This window comes from Trachemys scripta, chromosome 17 (assembly GCF_013100865.1).
Source record: "Trachemys scripta elegans isolate TJP31775 chromosome 17, CAS_Tse_1.0, whole genome shotgun sequence".
In the NCBI taxonomy this organism is placed as follows: domain Eukaryota; kingdom Metazoa; phylum Chordata; order Testudines; family Emydidae; genus Trachemys; species Trachemys scripta.
In genome coordinates, this window is record NC_048314.1 from 13,001,758 (window position 1) to 13,021,501 (window position 19,744).

At 55.0% G+C, this 19,744-nt stretch overlaps 1 protein-coding gene across 1 annotated transcript in view; it reads left to right on the forward strand.

Moving 5' to 3' along the window:
* Positions 1-19,744, forward strand: part of ENG (endoglin) — a 58,282-nt gene that overhangs the window by 30,237 nt on the left and 8,301 nt on the right. The window contains exons 4-11 of the mRNA XM_034793487.1: positions 4,311-4,467; positions 5,377-5,542; positions 6,509-6,647; positions 7,667-7,841; positions 8,737-8,879; positions 9,175-9,315; positions 13,747-13,785; positions 16,247-16,360. Of these exons, the coding sequence (XP_034649378.1) occupies positions 4,311-4,467; positions 5,377-5,542; positions 6,509-6,647; positions 7,667-7,841; positions 8,737-8,879; positions 9,175-9,315; positions 13,747-13,785; positions 16,247-16,360 (1,074 nt within the window). The remainder of the gene's footprint in view (positions 1-4,310; positions 4,468-5,376; positions 5,543-6,508; positions 6,648-7,666; positions 7,842-8,736; positions 8,880-9,174; positions 9,316-13,746; positions 13,786-16,246; positions 16,361-19,744) is intronic.

A 19,744-nucleotide genomic window follows, 5' to 3' on the forward strand; every position in this document is an offset into this window, starting at 1 on the left:
CTATGAAACATGGGGACCCCTTGGGCTCCCTACAGGGGTGAGAAGGTTGCCCCACTCAAGAAGAGAAGCAGACTGGACTGTCACCTATTCAGCGAGCCAGGTGAAGGACAGTGCATTCAAAGCGAGCAAGATCCAACCTTCTTCTCCTTCCTGTTCTGACTAGAGGCAGGTTGGAGGGGAAGCATTAGGTACGGTGCTGATTTCCTCCACCCCACGTGAGATCTGGGGAAATGTGTATCTGGGGTTTTGGTGCTGGCACATCCTCTGCCCTGCCACCTGCTCGCCTCTCTTCTAATGACACTCTGCCTTCTCGGGCACCTGGTGGCATTACCATGCTTTACGAACATGCATGAATAAAGGGGCACATGGCCACTGTGAGGTAGGGCAAGATTAGCAGTCCCCCATTTTACACGTAGGGAAACTGTGGCAGAGAGCTGTTCCGTGTTCCTTGGGCATGTCCATGGCAGAGGCAGGAGCAGAAGTGGGGCTGGTTCTGCCAGCTGGCCAAGACAGCAAAATCCTCAGAATCTGTTTGTTTGCATGACTGTGGCTTGGTAGGGACAGACATTTGGAAGGGTAGCCCAGTGGCTAGGGGGTAGCCTGGAACTCAGCAGACCGGACGTCAGGTCTCAGCTCTGCCACCGATTTCCCGTGTGACCTTGGGCAAGTCACTTAGTTTCTCAATGCCTTAGTTCCCCATGTGTAAACTGGGGAGAGCAGCCCTGGCCTGCTTCCTAGGGGTGTTGTGAGGCTAAATTAGAGATTGGGAGGCACTCGGGTAAAATGGTGATGAGGGACATATAAGCACCATAGCTAGACAGCGCTGCTGATTGGACAATCTGAAGAGCCAGCTCTGAATAGAACCCAGGAGTTCTGGATCTACTCACTAGACAATACTACCGCACTCCATGGTAACAGTCAATAGCATGAATGTTATTGTCACTAACACGTGCTGGTGCCTTGACTCCCTAACCCCCCAATATTTGGCTTTGCTTCCCTTGGGAATTTGGCAGGCTTTGCCGGTCCCTGACTAACTCCAGATCAACTCCCCTTGCCCAGGGAGAGATGACAGCTGAAGTCAGTAAGTCCCTTATAGGAAGGGACATTATTAAAACAACATGGAAGTGTGCCCTAGATAGGAGGGCGGGGAGGAGAGTGTGAAAGAAGGGGAGAAGGAAATGTCTCTGTCTCGGTCTCTCGTTCAGTCTTTCTGGCTCCTGTGTCCTGGTTGTTTGCCTTTGTCTGTCTGTTTTTTCTTGTGAGAATAGGAAGCAAACAGCTGGCAGCATCTGGAGAGAGCTCCTCTGGCTGGGTTCAGCAGTGGGCCCCATGGAAGGGGGAGTTCTTGGCCAGTTAGCTGCTGGCCACTGCCCCAGCTGGAAGATATCCTCCAAATTCCAAACCAAACCCCCCAGGACCCATTAGTATTGATAACAAACAGCAGGGGCTGGAGATGGCGTGTGACCCCCGATCGGAAACATGTGCACTGCCTCCCAGTGACTGAGGGAACATCCCCAGCTGACAAGCCAAGTCCTGCACTCCTCGTGGGGGAACCAGTGGGGGTGGACAGGGGGCTGGGGCCGGGGACTGGAAGGAATGCAGAGCTAGGCCAGGAGGTGAAGAAAGGACTCTTGAAGGTCAGTGCTGGCAGTTAGGCAGTGGGGGGGGGGGGGCCATGGGCAGGGAGGGGGTATGTCCAGGCTGTTTACCAGCAGTCATGGCCTGGTTTGTACTGGGCACCAGAGGTGGCTTCAGGGTCAGCGCAACCCATTAGGCGACCTAGGCGGTCGCCTAGGGCACTACAATTTGGGGGCTGGCGACCGCGGCGGTATTTCGGCGGCGGGACCTTCCGCTGCCTCTGTGCGGGGCGGCATTTCGGGGCGGGACCTTAAGCTGGCGTTGCTCCTGGGTGGCTTCACAATTCAGAGAGGATTTTATGGTTAATAAAGGCCCGATTTTCCCTCCTGTCCTGCAGAGGAGAGGATCTGAGCCCAATATACCCCATAGGGGAGGGAAAGAAGGGCCGCTGACCTCCATATTCCCAGTGAGAAGGAGACCAACACCTCATGCACCCAGCAAGTGGGAAGGGGGCCCTGAGCCCCATACAGCCAGCTCCGGAACCCTGTGCAGCCAGTAGCAGGCCCTGGGCCCCCTTCCTCTAGGGCTCAACTCCATATGCCCAGCACCGCTTACTAGACGCTGGTGTGCCAAGCCGGGTTACATCCCTCTTCAATAGGTGGTTTAATGTGAAGAGACATGCCTAGCTTCCCCAGCCCGCAGTGCTCCCCGGTGCAGCACATGCCTCCCCGGCGGGACACAGGCGTCTGCACAGCCATGGGGACCCCTTGTGGAAACGCTGGCAACGCAGCATTGGCTCACGGGCCAGGAGGGCGCTCGCGGGAGCTTGTAGCAACAGCCCTGGCCTGTGCTCGCTGCAGAGGGCATGTGGATGCTTTGCTAAGGCTCCGATCAGCTCCTGGTTTGTGGTTAGTGGGCCCGACCTCCAGGTCAATGTGGCCCATGCCTCCCTGCTGCTCTCTGGGGGGCTTCTGCGCGTCTTGCTCCTCGGGAAGCCCTGGCTGCCAGGGCCTCCCATCCAGCTGCGTTCATACCCTTTCTGCGGCTGCCTTCCTGTTAGCATTGCCCTCTGTGGGGCCTTTGGGCCCCTGCCTTCTACTGGGAGCCAGGCCAGCACCGCCACAGGGCGACACAGCTGCACAGAAGCCATGGGGTGTGTGGAACTTCCAAGGGCTGCGTGAGGAATTGCTGAGGATGAAGGGAACAGCTGGGTTCATCCTCCCGCCAGCCTAAACCAGAACTTGGCCTGCTGCTTGGGAGGCCCCCAGCCCTCTCTCCTCCTGGGTCCCCCCCGCACCTCATAGGCACGTCCCGGGCTCTATACCACGTCTCTCTGTCTCCCTGTGTCTGAGTCAAGAGATGCGCTGTCAACAGGTTAGCAAAGCCTGCGAAGAGCCTCCCTTGTGAGGGGTCTGTGTGCAGCGGAGAGGACAAGGATGGGATGGGAGGAGCTTGCCATCCCGTCTGTAGTGTGCTTCTGCATGGAGGATCCAGCGCTGCGCTCAGCCTCTGGGTGCCAGAGAGAATCTGACAGGGAGCCGGGGAGATCCTCTAGCTGCAAATAGTTTCAAAACTCCAGACACCTGGTGCAGTCTGGGCCACTCCCAGACTGCCCCCGCATCCGGCCTGTATCCCCCTGCCTCCCGCAGCGCGCCCCTCCCCCAGACTGCCCCCCTATCCGGCCTGTATCCCCCCGCCTCCCGCAGCGCGCNAGCGCGCCCCTCCCCCAGACTGCCCCCCTATCCGGCCTGTATCCCCCTGCCTCCCACAGCGCACCCTCTCCCTCTGGCTCAGGCCCCGCACCCTCTGCCCGATTCCCGCTGCCTCCTGTAGCGGGCCCCTCCCCGCGGCTCAGGCACTGTACTTGGCCCTGCTGGCTTTCCCCTCTGGCCCTGGATCTGAGCGGAGGACCAGTCTGAGCAGCGAGTGACGCACAGAACTTGAAAAAGCTCCCGTTTCCTCTGCCTGTTTGGAGGAAGGTCAGGGATGGGATTTGGCTCCAGGGAGCTTGGCCGGGGCTGGGAGCTTTGTTAGCAAACTACACCTCCTTCCTATTTGTGTCTAATAATAACCCGTGCTGACAATGGCGGAGCTAGGGGCAGGGTGCAAAGAGCTATCAGCTCGACCATGGCACCACTCCTGCCAGCAGCCCCTCCACTGACCCACCACGCGCTGCCCTGGGGGAAGTGAAGGGCCGGCCCAGCTCTGGCTCATGCTTCCTGGCCCCCTTCCCCGGCATGCGCTTACCCAGCAAAGGTGACCCAGGGGCTCAGACAGGCTGGCTGCCGGCTCCGCCGAATGTTCCTGGAAAATCCCAACGCCATGCCAGCTAATTCAACCTTCCTGTGGGGCCGCCAGAACCCACGCGCAGCCAGGCTGCCTGTGTGGTACCTGCCTGGGATTTGGGGTCTGAGGAGAGACCCCTCACAGGGCTCTAATCATCCCCCTGAGAGCTGGGCCGGGCTGGCTGGGCACAGGGCAGGGCCTTGCCTACATGTGTGCTGCCATTTGCCAACGCAGCCAGGGAAGTTGTGGGGTCTTGGTGTCTGGTTGCTTGGTCACCCTTGGGCCTGATTTCCAGAGATAGGCATGCTCCCGGGTCCCCAATGGGGCGTTTGGGGCTAGCCTGATATTTGGTGGGATGTGGGGCTCTGGTGTTGCCCCAGCAGGGAGCCCAGTCACCAGACGTAGCGGGCGTGTCCATTCTATTGCTGGCTTGTTTTTTTTTTCAGAATAACATGGTCGTTGGAGTCACGGACAACATGGCCAGGGCCTTCGAGGACACCAGTGGTGAGCAGCTTGTACAACGGGTGAAAGAACACTATGGGGGCATCACTTCCTTCACCGAGCTGAAAAACCCCCACCACATCCACTTCCGAGTGGGCGAAGGTGGGTCCTGGAAGTGCTCGGGGCTGGGAGCTGGCATCGGTGATGTGCTGTCACCCCTTGGAGGCTCCCCAGTACCCAGCTGTCGTGCTGGTTCACTCTCACATGCTCAAAGCAGGGAGCAGCACATGGCTCCCTTCCTCCTTGGCTGGCCGTCGCTGGGGAGTTAGGCTGTTAAAAGAAATGAGCCGTTTTTACCGTGAAAAGCCATGTTGGCAAAAGACGTTTGTCGACTCAGGCTTAGACTTTCATTGAAGGCTTAGTAAGGACATGGCAGGTTTGGTTTTTGTTAGTGCTGTGGACTTCCTCACAGCAGTGGCCTCGCCTGTCCAGGCCAGCTGGCATCTCAGCAGCGTGCGCTCCCTCGCAAGCAGCGGATCGTGCTGAGCTGGTTGGAGCTAGTCAAGCACAGGCTGAGTGGATAAGGGAGGAAGGGGATTCTATAGACAAAACTCCTCGATACCAACTGGTACCGCTGAGAATCTCAGCGCCGTGTGTGTCTAAAACCAACCGCGCTGACTCTTGTGGAACACAGGGAGCAATGGGCCACACTGAGCCATGGTGTAAGAGGTTGCACCTCCCACTGGCGTCAGCAGGAGCAGTGTCCATTTTTACCAGGGCTCAGTATAGGGTGACTAGACAGGAAATGTGAAAAATTGGGACGGGGGTGGGGGGTAATAGAAGCCTATATAGGAAAAAGACCCAAAAATCGGGACTGTCCCTATAAAATTGGGACATCTGGTCACCCTAGCTCAGTATGTTGCAGCATAGCAGTGAGGGGCATGGGAGCCCAAGTCAGACATCCCCGCTCCGTCCCACACCCTGGCCTGGAGACCAGGCCCCTGCGAGGTAGGGGAGGGAGGTCACTGCAGCTCAGTAGAGAATATGGATGATTTTTCTTCTCTCTCCCAGATGCCAGCAGTCCAGAGGACTGCATCGTGCAGCCTGGGTTCAATGCCCGGCGGTACCTACAGACCGAGTTCTTAGTCCAAGAGGTTAAAGGCTGCACCAGTCCCGGTGCGAAGAATGGGAAGGAGGCTCACATCTTGCGCATGCAGCAGGGCCCAGCGGAGACCAGGTAATTGGTGTGCTTCCAACCCTGTCCGCTCGCGAAGGGAGGGGTCGGACGGCACCTTCTCCGCCCCGGGCCCCCCCATCAGAATACACCTGAGGCTGGCTGCAGGTTCTTCCCTAGCCGGGGACGGGGGGAAAGGGGGCGCCTCTTACAGAGGCCGAGAGCCGCACTGCAGGTTAGCTAAGCTCACTGTGCTGCCAGGCGGTGTCTGCAGTGGGACTTCGCTTAGGAAGGGAGCCCCTCCCCCCAACACACACATGCTGGCTGGGTCCCAGCATGTCTCGAGGCTCGGCCCGGGGAGGAGTTGTGCTGGTCAGAGGGTGGGCGGTGAGGCTTGAGGAGGGATTCAGGTCTGTGAGCTCTGGGGACGGAGCTGTGGGTGTCGGGAGTCAGTGGAAGGAGGAGGACAGATAGGGGTGATTTGGAGGAGGGCTGTGGTTCTCTTTGCCTGTTGGCAAGAGCCCAGCAGCGGTAAGGGTGATGATAAGGGTCCCGCCCTTGGTGTGTGGGGCGAGGGGCTGGGGAGTGTGTTCTGGAAGGGGATGGCACCTTGTCAGGGCCCAGGCCAGGGGGTAGAGCAGTGTGGGGTATGTCCCTCTTTGATGGAGGGGGACAGCCCCCAGTTAAGTGCGGGCTTGGCTAGGGAGACTGTGAGGCCAGTGGGGTGGGAAGTCTGTGGGGCTGGGAAAGGTGTGGAAGATCTTGAAACCCACCCACTCTATTGTCTCCAGTGATTCCTCTCTGGCTAGGCCCATGTGTGTGTGTGAGGGACAGAGAGAGGACCACGTGGCATATTTTGTTGTTGGCAAAAGAGGCCCTGAAGTTGGTGGAGGGCTTGTTAGCAGAAGAGGCCTGCCTTTGGAGTCTTCGTCTGGGGGGCCCAGCTGTGGCCGAGAAGGTGGAGTAACCATAGGGGGAGGCCATGTTGGTTCATGATCCCATCGGTTTATTCTGGGGTTTGTGCTGTAGCTCTCAGCCCGTGGAGGTGAAGGTGAACGTGGTCTGCCCTGAAGCAAAGCCGCTGCAGGATCTGGCAATACTGCTGATCCTCCAAAGCCAACCCAGCGTGACCTGGAACATCGATACGCAACGCACCGTGAGCATCTTGGTAAGGCAGGAGAGAAATGCTGATGGAGAGCTCGTATTTCTGTGATGCCTTTCAGCTCAAAATGTTCATGGGCGGGAGGGCCACGTCTGCTGGAACGCAGGAAGCAATGGGCAACATTGAGCCATGGAGTAAGAGGTTGCACAGCAGTTGTTTTAAAGCACACAGCCATGCTGCAGAGCAATCCGGGACGGGGAGTGAAGAGTTCTGTGTCCAACTGAAACAGCAGGAGGTGTTTAGGGAAGCAGAATGTAACTGAGTGAGAATCTGGCCAGGACAATGGGCTTACCAACCCTACTCTGTGAAAAGCATCCTGAGATGTTTAAAGTCTACAAGTGGCCAGGACCTCTGGCCGGCGCTCAGACGAAAGGTGGTACCTGCCAGCAGCATAGAGGTTAAAGTAAAAAGGAGTGGGGGGAACACAGCTTCCCCTCTTCTCCCTGGGTTGGGCAAGCAGTGCTCCCCTACGGCTCCCCATCTCTGGCTGGTGTGGTCAGAGCTCCCCGTCCTGGTTTGATCTATTTTAACCATTAGCGCCACCTATTGAATCCCCAATGCTCAATTGCTTCACAGCCATCTCTTTCCAAGGACCAGCCCAGCCTACTGCAGCTTGCCTGGGTCCTGACAGGATCCTGGCATCAGAACAGACTGGCTTGTCCTGGTGACTCTCACATGGGCAGTGCAGGGAGCTGGGGCCCTGTTCTCCCAAAGCAAAGCTTTAGTTTTGCCAAAGGGGCTTCATGACGCGCCGGGGGCTGTGCCACGTCACCCCGCGGAACACCTGGGCTCCTGCAGGCTTTGTCCTTAGGCTGGCAAGGGCTAGAAAGGCCGCAGAGGATGCACCCGGTTGTGCCCTCAGTAACCTGACTGAAAAATGGCTAGCACCCGCCTCAGCTTCCGCCAGGTCTGTGATTTCTCTTGGGTCACAGACAAGCTTGCTAACAGCCACCACCACCCTCCAGCACGTCAATTCCTGTCTTCTCTATCTCCCTCCCTCCTACTTCTCTCTCTTCCTTCCACAGGCGTCTGGGAAACACCGGATCAGCAGATTCCCCTCCGAGCAATTGGATGAGAGAGTTCTCCCTGACAATGAGCAGGGCCTGATCGGCTTGGCCCACGGTACAGGATTTGATGACATAGCTTCATATACGGACATCCCGTCGGCTACCCATGTGACCCTTGAGCTGCACAGATGTGGTGAGTCTACACTAGATGCTGCCAAGTGCCCAGCCACTCGACTCAGTTGTCAGCCAGGCTCTAAGGGTAGGTCTACACTGCAATTAAACGCCCGTGGCTGGCCTGTGTCAGCTGACTTGGGCTCACGGGGCTTGGGCTATGGGGCTGTTTAATGGCGGCGTAGACATTTGAGCTCAGGCTGGAGCCCAGGCTCTGGGACCCATTGCGGGGTCTATGCCGCCACTAAACAGCCCTGTAGCACCAGCCCAAGTCAGCTGACATGGGCCACCCACGGGTGTTTAAATCGCAGTGTAGACATTCCCTAAAGGCCCCATGGGCAAAATTGCTACGTGGCTCAGGAGGTTGGGAATGGGCTGCCGAGCCTCCTACCCCCGTGGTCACTGGCTCAGCTCCAGCCCAGGTCAGGAGTCGCTAAGAGGTGTTGTCATCTGGTGGCTGCTTGGTGGCCTCAGTCCAGATCCCAGTGAACAAGTGTCCACATCAGAATTCACACAAATAGGCCCCCTTATTGGCAGCCTCAACAGAAGTGCCTGGGATTGGCTGGGCCGTGGGGACTGAGCCCCCCGCCCTCAAGAGATGGCTCTCTCCAGCTCAGGGCTAAGGCCCATTGGTGGGGCAGCATATGGGAAGCTGGCCCTGCTACTGTCTGTGCCGTACCTGTTCTGAGCATCAAGATAACTTCACTCTCCAGAGCTCAGGCTGGCCCTTTCCCCAGCACTAGATCAACCCCTCTGGGATCTATCAGCCCCTGCATCGCGAGGGTTACTCTTGAGTTTGCAAAGACGTCATCCCAGTCAGTTAATCCTTGTAGATACCAATAGCCTCTCTCTTGGCTGCCGAAGGAAATGAGCCATTCCAGCCCTGCCCAATGCTGTCCTGATGTTGATTTCTATAGAACCAGAAGTGAAGACTCTACCACCACCACTCGCACAACGCCCCGATGCCGTCAACATTGTTCAAACATTTTTCAGTCTGTTCCCACCGTGGAAGTGCACAGACGACTCCATTGAGATAGTCATGCCGAAGATGAACTTACAGGTGAGTGGCTAAGCTGAAGAGCGCGGGTTTGAGAAATCACACGCTCCAGACAGAACTGTGGGAACAGAACTGGGAGAAGGGGCTCAACACCTTACAGAATTGGGCTCTTGGTTTCTTCCTGTCTCCGACATTTGGACGCTGGGGGTCAGAGGGTGCTGCCTTACTCTGCCCCTATGGAGGGGGGAGAGAAGCAACAGAGGGACCAACCACATGTTTTCCACAAACAGGGGATGCCGGGGGGAATCTGGGATTCTGCCTGTAACAGGTGATGGATACATTGGTATCTTTCTCTTAGGATTTAAATGACTACATCACAGATATCACATTGCAAGACCCCCGTTGCAGAGCTGAACAAAACCAAACTCACTTTGTGCTGAGAAGGTATTTGGGGGACTGCCACACCAAACTGGAGAGTGACATTCTAGCCATGAATAAGGTCAGTGATAGTCCAACATAGTGCTAACGTCTTCGTTCTTATCCCTGTGAACGGCTTGGTGTTATCGTCTGCCCCACCCCCCAGCACACTGATTCCTGGTCTGTTGCTCAGAGATATTGCCCCCCTCCCCCCAGTGCAGAGATTCCCGCTGTACAGACTCGCCAAGGTATTAATCTGCCGTCCTCGTTTGGGCAGAGATTTCAGGTGTATTTCACTGAGACTTTGTCACCTTCAGGCATCAAGGAAAGTCCTGGTGTATTTCACAGCATGGGACTGTTAGAATCCATTTCTGCCCCCACTGAATGGATGTTTGGCCATTGTCTTCAGTGAGAGCGGACTCGGGCTCTTAGCCACTGGCCTTCCAGCAGGTATTTCACTTAATTCCAGCCCCCTTTTCTAATGCACTGTTGGCCTGATTTTCAGCACAGCTGCTCACCAGTAACTCTAATATCAGTCACTGTCAGCCGTGGGCCCTCAGCACTTTTGAAAATCAGGCTAAATCTTAATAATCCTGCTGAGGGCCAATCAGGTAGCAGGATGTAGTCAAGAAGGCTTGAGCGACATGCCGGTGTTCTGCATGCCAATTCAGATTTCTCCATTTCAGCATCCACGCTGTTAGAGGGTTCCCGGGTTTGCACCTTGCCACTTCCCCAGCCCCAACCCAAGGGGTGCTGCTTTAGGCTCCTAGTAATGGTGGGAAAATCAGATTTGGTCAAACTGAGGGACTGGGTGGGAAATGCTACCTGCTAAACAGCCCTTGGCTGTCTGCTCTGGCTTTGCTAACGGAAGTGACATTTGGGCAAGTAGCATGAAATAAACAGATTGCCTTCCAGCAGCCCCCCATCAGCTCCCCGCTCCCCTAAGTTCCCTGTGCAGCAGCCGCCCAGCAGGCTATCAAGGCAGTTCAGCTGTCCCTCCCCCCACTGTCTTTGCTGCTCCTGCTCTCTGCCTTGGAGCTGCTCCCGGAGCCTCCTGCTTGCTGTGTGTGTGTGTGTGTGGGGCGGGGGGGCGCGCTAATGTCAGGGTGTCCCCCTCCCCCCTGCTCCTGCCCCCCCGCTTACCCCGCCCATCTCCATAGAGCGGGGGTGGGCACAACCACAACGGGGCTCAGGACAGAGGGAGCTTGCTGGCAGTAGCTGCTGTCTCAACTTGCTGATCTATTTAAAAAGGCAATGTTCTTAGGCTACATCTACACTACGGGGGGGGGTGTCGATTTAAGATACACAAATTCAGCTACGCGAATAGCGTATCTGAATTCGACGTATCGCAGCCGACTTACCCCGCTGTAGGGACGGCGGCAAAATCGACCTCTGCGGCTTCCCGTCGACGGCGCTTACTCCCACCTCCGCTGGTGGAGTAAGAGCGTCGATTCGGGGATCGATTGTCGCGTCCCAACGGGACGCGATAAATCGACCCCCGAGAGGTTGATTTCTACCCGCCGATTCAGGCGGGTAGTGTAGACCTACCCTTAGAGTAGGGTCAGCGTACTTAAAGGAGCAATGCACATCTCTCTCTCTCTGTCACACACACACACACACACACACACACACACACACACACACACACACACACACACACGTCTCTGTCTCTATCTGCCATGCTGTCTCCCCTCCCTCCATTTGTGCTGCCTTATAGAGTGTGAGGCTACATTAACAACAATGTGTTAACCCTTGAGGGCTCAGCCAAGTGCTAGTTCATCATTTAGCAGTAAGGCATTCCCTGGGAAATATCCCACCCTCTGACTTCACCACCTCAACCAAGCTTCACAATCATCATTGCTGTGTACAGTATTAAATTGTTTGTTTAAAACTTATACTGTGTATATATATATATATAATATAGTCTTTTGTCTGGTGAAAAAAAATTTCCCCATAAGAATGTAAATGGGGTGGTTAGATTCCAGGGAAATTTTTTTCACCAGACAAAAGACTATATTATATATACAGACACTCCCTCACTTACGCAAGTTTTCCATTCTGGAACACCTTGCGTAACTCAAATTTTGCGTAAGTCGGAAATATATACCCCACCATTATGCAAAAAACACCCTCCTATTTTTAGCTTATGGAACTTTTTCCTGTAAGTGCAGATTTGCGTACATCGCGTTTGCATAACCCGGGGGGCATCTGTACACACACACACACACACACACACACATACACACAGTATAAGTTTTAAACAAACAATTTAATACTGTACACAGCAATGATGATTGTGAAGCTTGGTTGAGGTGGTGAAGTCAGAGGGTGGGATATTTCCCAGGGAATGCCTTACTGCTAAATGATGAACTAGCAATCGCTGGGAAATATCCCACCCTTTTCCATCCTCTGACTTCACCACCTCAACCAAGCTTCACAATCATCATTGCTGTGTACAGTATTAAATTGTCTATTTAAAACTTATACTGTGTGTATGTATATATATATATATATATATATATATATATATATAGTCTTTTGTCTGGTGAAAAAAATTTCCCTGGAACCTAACCCCCCCCATTTACATTAATTCTTATGGGGAAATTGGATTCGCTTAACATCATTTCGCTTAAAGTCGCATTTTTCAGGAACATAACTACAATGTTAAGTGAGGAATTACTGTAATGGCATAGAGAGTACACTTATAAAATTTGTGGACAATACCGAGCAGGGAGGGGTTGCAAGTGCTTTGGAGGCTAGGATTAAAATTGAAAATGAGCTGGACAAACTGGAGAAATGGTCTGAAGTAAATAGGATGAAATTCAATAAGGACAAATGCAAAGTACTGCACTTAGGAAGGAACAATCAGTTGCACACATACAAAATGGGAAATGACTGCCTAAGAAGGAGTACTGCAGAAAGGGATCTGGGGGGTCATAGTGGACACAAGCTAAATATGAGTCAATAGTGTAACGCTGTTGCAAAAAAAATTAACACAATTCTGGGATGTATTAGTAGGAGAGCAAGACAGGACAAGTAATTCTTCCGCTCTACTCTGTGCTGATAAGGCTTCAACTGGAGTATTGTGTCCAGTTCTGGGTGCCACATTTCAGGAAAGATGTGGACAAATTGGAGAGAGTCCAGAGAAGAGCAACAAAAATGATTAAAGGTCTAGAAAACATGAGCTATGAGGGAAGATTGAAAAACATGGGTTTATTTAGGCTGGAGAAGAGAAGACAGAGAGGAGACATGATAACAGTTTTCAAGTACCTAAAAGGTTGTTACAAGGCGGACTGAGAAAAATTGTTCTCCTTAACCTCTGAGGATACGACAAGAAGCAATGGGCTTAAATTGCAGCAAGGGAGGTTTAGGTTGGACATTAGGAAAAACTTCCTAACTGTCAGGGTGGTTAAGCACTGGAATAAATTGCCTAGGGAGGTTGTAGAATCTCCATCATTGGGAATTTTTAAGAGCAGGTTAGACACACACCTGTCAGGGATGGTCTAGAAAGTACTTAGACCTGCCATGAGTGCAGGGGACTGGACTAGATGACCTCTTGAGGTCCCTTCCAGTCCTATGATTCTATGATTAGTATCAATAGCAATTTCTGGTAATGAAATGTCCATTACGTCGGTTAAGCCAGTGGTTCTCAACCAGGTGTCCGGGGCCCCCTAGGGGGATCGCAAGCAGGTTTCGGGAGGGTCTGTCAAGCAGGGCCAGAATTAGGCTCGCTGGGGCCCAGGGCAGAAAGCCGAAGCCCTGCCGCATGGGGCTGAAGCCGAAGCCTGAGCAGTGTAGCTTTGTGCGGGCCCCTGTGGCGTGGGGCCCCAGGCAACTGCCCTGCTTGCTATCCCCTAACGCTGGCCCGGGCCTTTGTATGCAGAAAAGCACTTGTTGTGGCACAGATGGGCCGTGGCGGCTTTATTGCATGTTGTGTGGGGGGGGCTCAGGACAAAACAGGGTGAGAACCCCTGCGTTAAGCAACTAAAATGGACTCAGTCGCTTCCAGAGCTGTCCATGTGTTTCCCATCACTCCTAGGCAATGCCAGTAAAGGACCGATCTTCAGCGGTGTGTCTCCAGCTGCCCATGGCTCCAGCAGGCCGAGGCGCCCAACACTAGCGCAACCGAGTACCCGTCATTAGGGCCTGATTCGGTGAGGTGCTGAGAATCCTCAACCCCCCATTAGCTTTGGTGGAGGTTGCGGCTGCTCAGTACCTTGCAATAGCAACACCCAAGCTTGCAGACAAGGAGACCGCAGCTGCCATTTTTGTCTTTAATACAGAGGTGGCGTGCGGAGACTGCAAGTCCCAGCATGCAAAGCTGCATAGTGAACCCCGTGGCTAGAAACCACACTGTCTTCTGGACTTTTAATCCTTTTCTACCCCAAACGATTGGCTCCCACCTCCCTCGCGCGGCGCTTCGGGAACCTGGAGCCAGAGCACTATCTGAGGCATCAGTTTGGGGAGCCATTCACAGTGTCTCACGTTCTTTCTGTTCTCTTTGTGTTCCCAGCTGATCCTGACACTGGCTTCATCGCTGGAGAAAGTTGAGGTAAGAGGAGTTGTTTGTTTTTTAATCTCCAAGCTGTTTCCGAGCGGCGACACGGGTCTGGGGCGTTCCCTCCGGACAGCAGGAGGCCCAGGCTGTGTTTCGGGAGGATTCTTTCCTTCATTTCTTTCTCTCTTTCATTCACGCTTTGCTCCTCCCCACTGCCCCAGAGAAATCCAGGTGACGAGGGAACAGTCTTCCTTCCTCCTGCCCTGATAGGGGATTGACAACAAAACCCGTGGGAGGGGAAGTGAAAGCGTTTGCCATTTGCTCGGGACAGACGGCCGAGTTCTAGGGGTGCAGCAGCGAGCACCCCTCGGTTCCAGGGGCTGCAGAGATAAGTCCAGGATTTCTACCGTCCTGGGGACTGACTGGTGTCACAGATCCCGGCGAGTGCCCCCTTCCAGCCACTGAGCCGCTGCTGTTCTGAATCCCTGTGTTTCAAGCCCCTGGGACCTGAGTGGAGTCCAGCCACTGCCCCAATCTTGGGGTCCCCAGGCGCGCTCAGACCACAGACCCTCTGTCTGGCAGTCCCCTCTGAGGGCTGGAACCCATTGTCCAGCTGCCTAACTGCTCTGGGCACGGCCCTGACCCCGGTAATTAAACACACCCCTCTGCCAGAACTTCACCGTGAAGCTTTGGGTTTACAGTTTCTCTCTCTCAGGGGCATGCAGTGGTGACACAGCCAACAAGCACACACATTGCCAGCCTACCATTGGCATGCTGTCTGCATCGAATCATGCAAATCACAGGCGCATCCAAAACAATAAAACACCCTAAACCCCACGTTCCTTCCTAGCTCAGCCTGCTCCTGTGGGCCTTGGGGGATCACCTGAGTTCTGGCAGGCCGGGGCCGCTACCCCACCCCTGCCGCAGCCTACCGCCCCTCATCTTAATCGGGTGCAAAATGTCTCTCCTAGTCCCTCCCCATTCCCCCGGGGTGAGTCCCTTTAGCGGCTCCTGCTTCTTTCGTTCTCTTCCCGGTAACGTCCATTCCTCTCAAACCCCCTCCCTTCAGACAAGAGAAGCCAGCTAGACCAAACCCATTGTCCCGAGGTGTTCGCCTTTGCTAGGCAAACACCTCGGGACAATGGGTTTGGTCTAGTCTAGCTGGTTGATCACTCGCCGTTGTCTCTGGCCTGGCAGAGACATAGAATCACAGAATCATAGAATATCAGGGTTGGAAGGGACCTCAGGAGGTCATCTAGTCCAACCCCTGCTCAAAGCAGGACCAATCCCCAACTAAATCATCCCAGCCAGGGCTTTGTCAAGCCTGACCTTAAAAACCTCCAAGGAAGGAGATTCCACCACCTCCCTAGGTAACCCATTCCAGTGTTTCACCACCTCCTAGTGAAAACGTTTTTCCTAATATCCAATCTAAACCTCCCCCACTGCAACTTGAGACCATTACTCCTTGTTCTGTCATCTGGTACCACTGAGAACAGCCGAGCTCCATCCTCTTTGGAACCCCCCTTCAGGTAGTTGAAAGCAGCTATCAAATCCCCCCTCATTCTTCTCTTCTGGAGACTAAACAATCCCAGTTCCCTCAGCCTCTCCTCATAAGTCATGTGCTCCAGCCCCCGGATCATTTTTGTTGCCCTCCGCTGGACTCTTTCCAATTTTTCCACATTCTTCTTGTAGTGACATCACCCCGCTGACTCCTGGGGATCCGCCCATATACAGGCCTTTGGCCACGCATGAAAGCAGACAGGACCCCCAAATCGTCACCACTGGCTCAGGAGCCGGCAAGCTGGAAACTTGTAGCTGGCTGCCACTCGCTGATTGCCAGATTGGCTGCCCAAGGGTTCCTCAGACTGCGGGACCTGGAGCAAGTGAAGCGAGGAGAGGTGGGAACTGTCTCAGGCAGGTTCCAGGAGCCCCACTCCTCGAGTCACTGGCCAGGACAAAGCAGGGAGGAATACGCCATCGGGGCCAGACCACCCCTGGGGCGATGGCAATTCCACCCTCACTTCGCTGCTTCCACAACTCTGCCTGTGTAGCAGGTTTCCTCCTGATTATAATGAACCAAATACACAATAAGCTCTCAACAAACGGCACTACACAGACACTCACTCTTGACTAGCCAGAGAGAGGTCAAAGGTGAGACTAGAAGCCAGATGTCCAAGTTTCTGGCATGACTGTTCGGGGGCGGAGGGGGAGGGCATTAAGGCTGTAGCTCTGTGGGACGCTGCATCAGGAAAAAGCAGCCGGGGAGGGGTGGGGAGGTGGGAGGGTTTGTCACTGAAATAATCCGCCCTTTTCTGAGGAATTCCTAAGGCGCCCATCAGTGCAAGGCCTAAGGGCTGGCTCCGGGAGCTTAGATTTCTGCAGTGGTGCTCATGGTCCATCAGAGCGAATCCCAGTGAACCAGGCTGCACCAGCACCTGTGAGCTCCCAGTGCCCCGTGGAAACCCTGTCAGAGCGACAGCAGCCTGGAGCTCAGCCCTGTCTCCTTCCCGCGTAGGTGCCGTTCGAGTGCAGCCTGCCACCGGAGCTCCGTTTGCAGCTTTACCGGACCCAGGACTTCAAGTGGCCTTCAACCACCGTGCTGGAAGTCAACAAAGCTGCCTATGTCCAGGTACTGGGCATCTCTCCCGCCTTTGCTGGGCCCGGCTGGCGCCAGGCTTGGCTGGGCTGAGTTCATGAAGCCAGGCGAGCAGCTAGAAGGCTCCAGGCCACTGGGAGAGTGGCTTTGCCTAGCCTGGCCCTGTACCTTGGTGTGTTTGTTCCCTGCTGTGTCTGTAGAGTGAGGGATGCCTTGGGAATGGGGAGTTAGTGCAGGAGCCTCTTTACCCCTGGAAAGCTGATGAAATCCCAGAGGGGCTCTGCGGCTACAATTCATTTTTGGCCCTCCTCGAATGATCCCCCCAGCTTGGCAGGCTTTGGCTGAGTGAGGCCCAGGCCAGCACTCACTGTCTGGGCTTCAAAGCAAGCATTAGAGGCATTGGCCTAGCGGTGGAGATGCCCACGCTGACATGCGTTGGAGGCAGCGTGAACCAGGCTTGAGGGGTGTTGGCAGAATTGTGGGAGCCGAGACCTGGAATAACGGGGCTGCAGCTCGGCTCTGAGGGGTTCTGGTGGATGTGGGGGGCTGTGACAGGTGTAGCCCTCCCGGTCACTCAGCTAAATGCCTCACGGAGACAATTACAGGTGTGATGGAACCAATGAAGCGGGTCTGGTGGGGACGGTTGCCCTGTGGGGGCAATGGTTGGTCTGCTGAGGTAATTAGCTCAAGCAGGAGCAGCAATATAATTGGCAGGAGCAGGAAGTGTGCGGGGCAGGTCTGGAAGAGTGAGGTGGGCAGGGCAGAGAAAGCGCGGGGTGCGGGTGGGGGGGCGGCTCGTCCTGCCACACGCCCACACTATGTTCCGCAGGGCTTGGCATCGAAAGATCAAAGGTGCCGATGGACAAAAGCAACGGCCTGTGTGTAAGAGACCGTGCAAATGGGCCAGGCCGGGGGTAGCTGAGCCAGCGTCCAGGGACAGGGCTAGGACAGGAATAGCCCCGGGGAGGGGACGGGGATCAGGCGGCAGCTCAGGATGAAGGGTAGTTGGTAGAGCTGGCGTGGGAAGGAGTTTGCATGGAGCCAGCGGCGCTCCCCTGCCTTATGCTACTCACACAAGTAGTGTGTACGGGAAGGGGAGAGCCGCTCCTTGGAAGTGAATTCGGGGGGAGAGCTAATTGCCAAGGACGGCATGTGAACATGGACCTGTTCCTGGGCCCATATGATCTGTCCCAAACTCCCTCTCCGTGCCCCACCCAGCCTCACTCCCTGTGTACAGGGTACAGTCTGACCGAGGCTGCTCCTACAACCAGCCCTCCACCTGTATCAGCCTCTGGCTTCCTACAGCCACAAGAGCATTTGGGACAACCCGCTCCAGTCACCCGCCCTGCAGTGCGAGGTGGGAGTGCCATGCAGGCAGAGCCGGGCCAGCCCAGCTCAAAGTAGCCCTGTAGACGTGGCAGCACAAGCGTTGGCGCAGGCGAGCAGCATGCGTACGTACCCTGGAGCGCTTGCACACCCGTGCTGAAGCCCGCCCCGCTGCATCTACACTGCTGTTTTCAGCTGTGTCGCGGGGGTCTGGCTGCACAAACCGCAACGCACCTGGGCTTACGGTGGCGACATTCCCCCAGGGAGAGAGTGTCACTGTGTTAGATGGAGACAGACTGTGCCACAGAATGACCCCAGTCATACTATGCCTGTAGGTATACACAAGGTACAGTACCTTGCCCAGTTAGGGGGGTACAGAGTTGTAAAGGGTTTAGCACATTCCTGCCTTGAGTGCAGGGGAAGCGATGACCTCCTTCCTTAGAGGTTTTTAAGGTCAGGCTTGACAAAGCCCTGGCTGGGATGATTTAGTTGGGGACTGGTCCTGCTTTGAGCAGGGGGTTGGACTAGATGACCTCCAGAGGTCCCTTCCAACCCTGAGAGTCTCTGATTCTACGATTCTCTGACCTATCGAGGTCGCTTCCAGTCCTGCACTACACTTCTATGATAATCAGGTCTTGGCTGACTCAGGCCTAGATCTTAGTAGAATGTTTTGTTAGAGTAAAGATGATAACATATCACTTAGCAACCTGGATCGTGTCAGAAGGCTCTGCCAGCCGGAAACAGAGCCATTCGGCTTGGTGTCTCTCTGATTTCCACATCCCGTCTGTAAGCATTTGATCCTTGGTGACGGGTGCTGATAGCTCATCGGGGCCTTCTGGCTGGGGAAGGTAAATAACTCGCTTTCCTCTCCACTGTTCTCTTTGCGCCAGGATACACAGTGCGTGTCAGGCAATTGGCAGGGAACGGGTTCTTTGATTCCAGATGGTTCGGGCTGGCCCCTCCCTCTTCCCCTCCATCCACAAATCAGGTTTAGGGGTCAGTGTCTATCAGGGCTAATCACTTTTCCCAAACAAGGTGGCTCCAGCCTCTTCATGTGGTCATAACTTCCTGCTCAAACTCTTCTGGCTCAGGAATTAGGACTGTAGATTTCCTGACCGTTTATCAGTCAGATGAAGGGCTGTCCACAAACCCACTCTGTGCAAACTCTGCCGGCCATGTGGCTGTCATCAGCCTGTCCCAAAGCCCAGAGAACCACGGCAGTCGTTGGATCCGGCCCGTACAGCCCGGCGCTGTCTGCGCAGAGGGATCAGAGCCAGGCCAGCTACGACTGCGCATTAAACACTGCAGTTGCAATGTGGGTTCTGGTACATTGGCCCAGACCAGGGAATTACTATGGTCTGAAGCCATGTTAGAAACCCAAGTGTAAGGCAGTGGACTGACTCGGCAGGCAAAAAACATGTTGTGCAGTCAACAAAGCCTTAATCCCCAGGGGTGATGCTTGTATCACAAAAGCAAAGTCTCTCGCCACTGTGGGGCTCAGCTGTCCTGTGGTCACCGCGTGTGGCGGTCCCCTGACTCAGCAGCATCTTCCCCTCTCTCACTGTCCTGCAGCCAGACCACAGCCTTCCCCTTGAGCACCTGGGCTGAGCTAGAGGCACCCCTGGTGCCGTGGGGAGCAGGTACCCTCTGTAGATTCCTTGGGAGGTGGGTACCAAAGGGCTGGTGTCCATGGCATGGTGGTGGCCAAGGTCTCCAGCATCCGGCCCACCTCCCGCTCTCTCTGCTTTTCCTGGTACACGCACTGACTGCACCCAGCATTGTTTGGCAGATCCCCTAACGCCCACGCCTTTGACCGAGCTAGTGGGCAATGAAGGTTTATTCTGCTTCTGCCATCCTTCCAATCCCTTCCTTCTGGGCGACGGTCCCTTCCACCTGGCTGTGCAGGCCTGTTACTCCAGGGCGGGCTTTGCCGCGCCATCGCCCAGCGGGAAGTGACTCTGCAGGGGAGAGGCGGGAGCGATAACCCCAAATTCACAAGGCCAAATGAAAAGCAAAGAGAAATTAGAGAGAGGATTATCCTGTAAAGAGTGGGTGAGAAGCAACCCGCCTCGGGGTATAGTATGGCTCAGG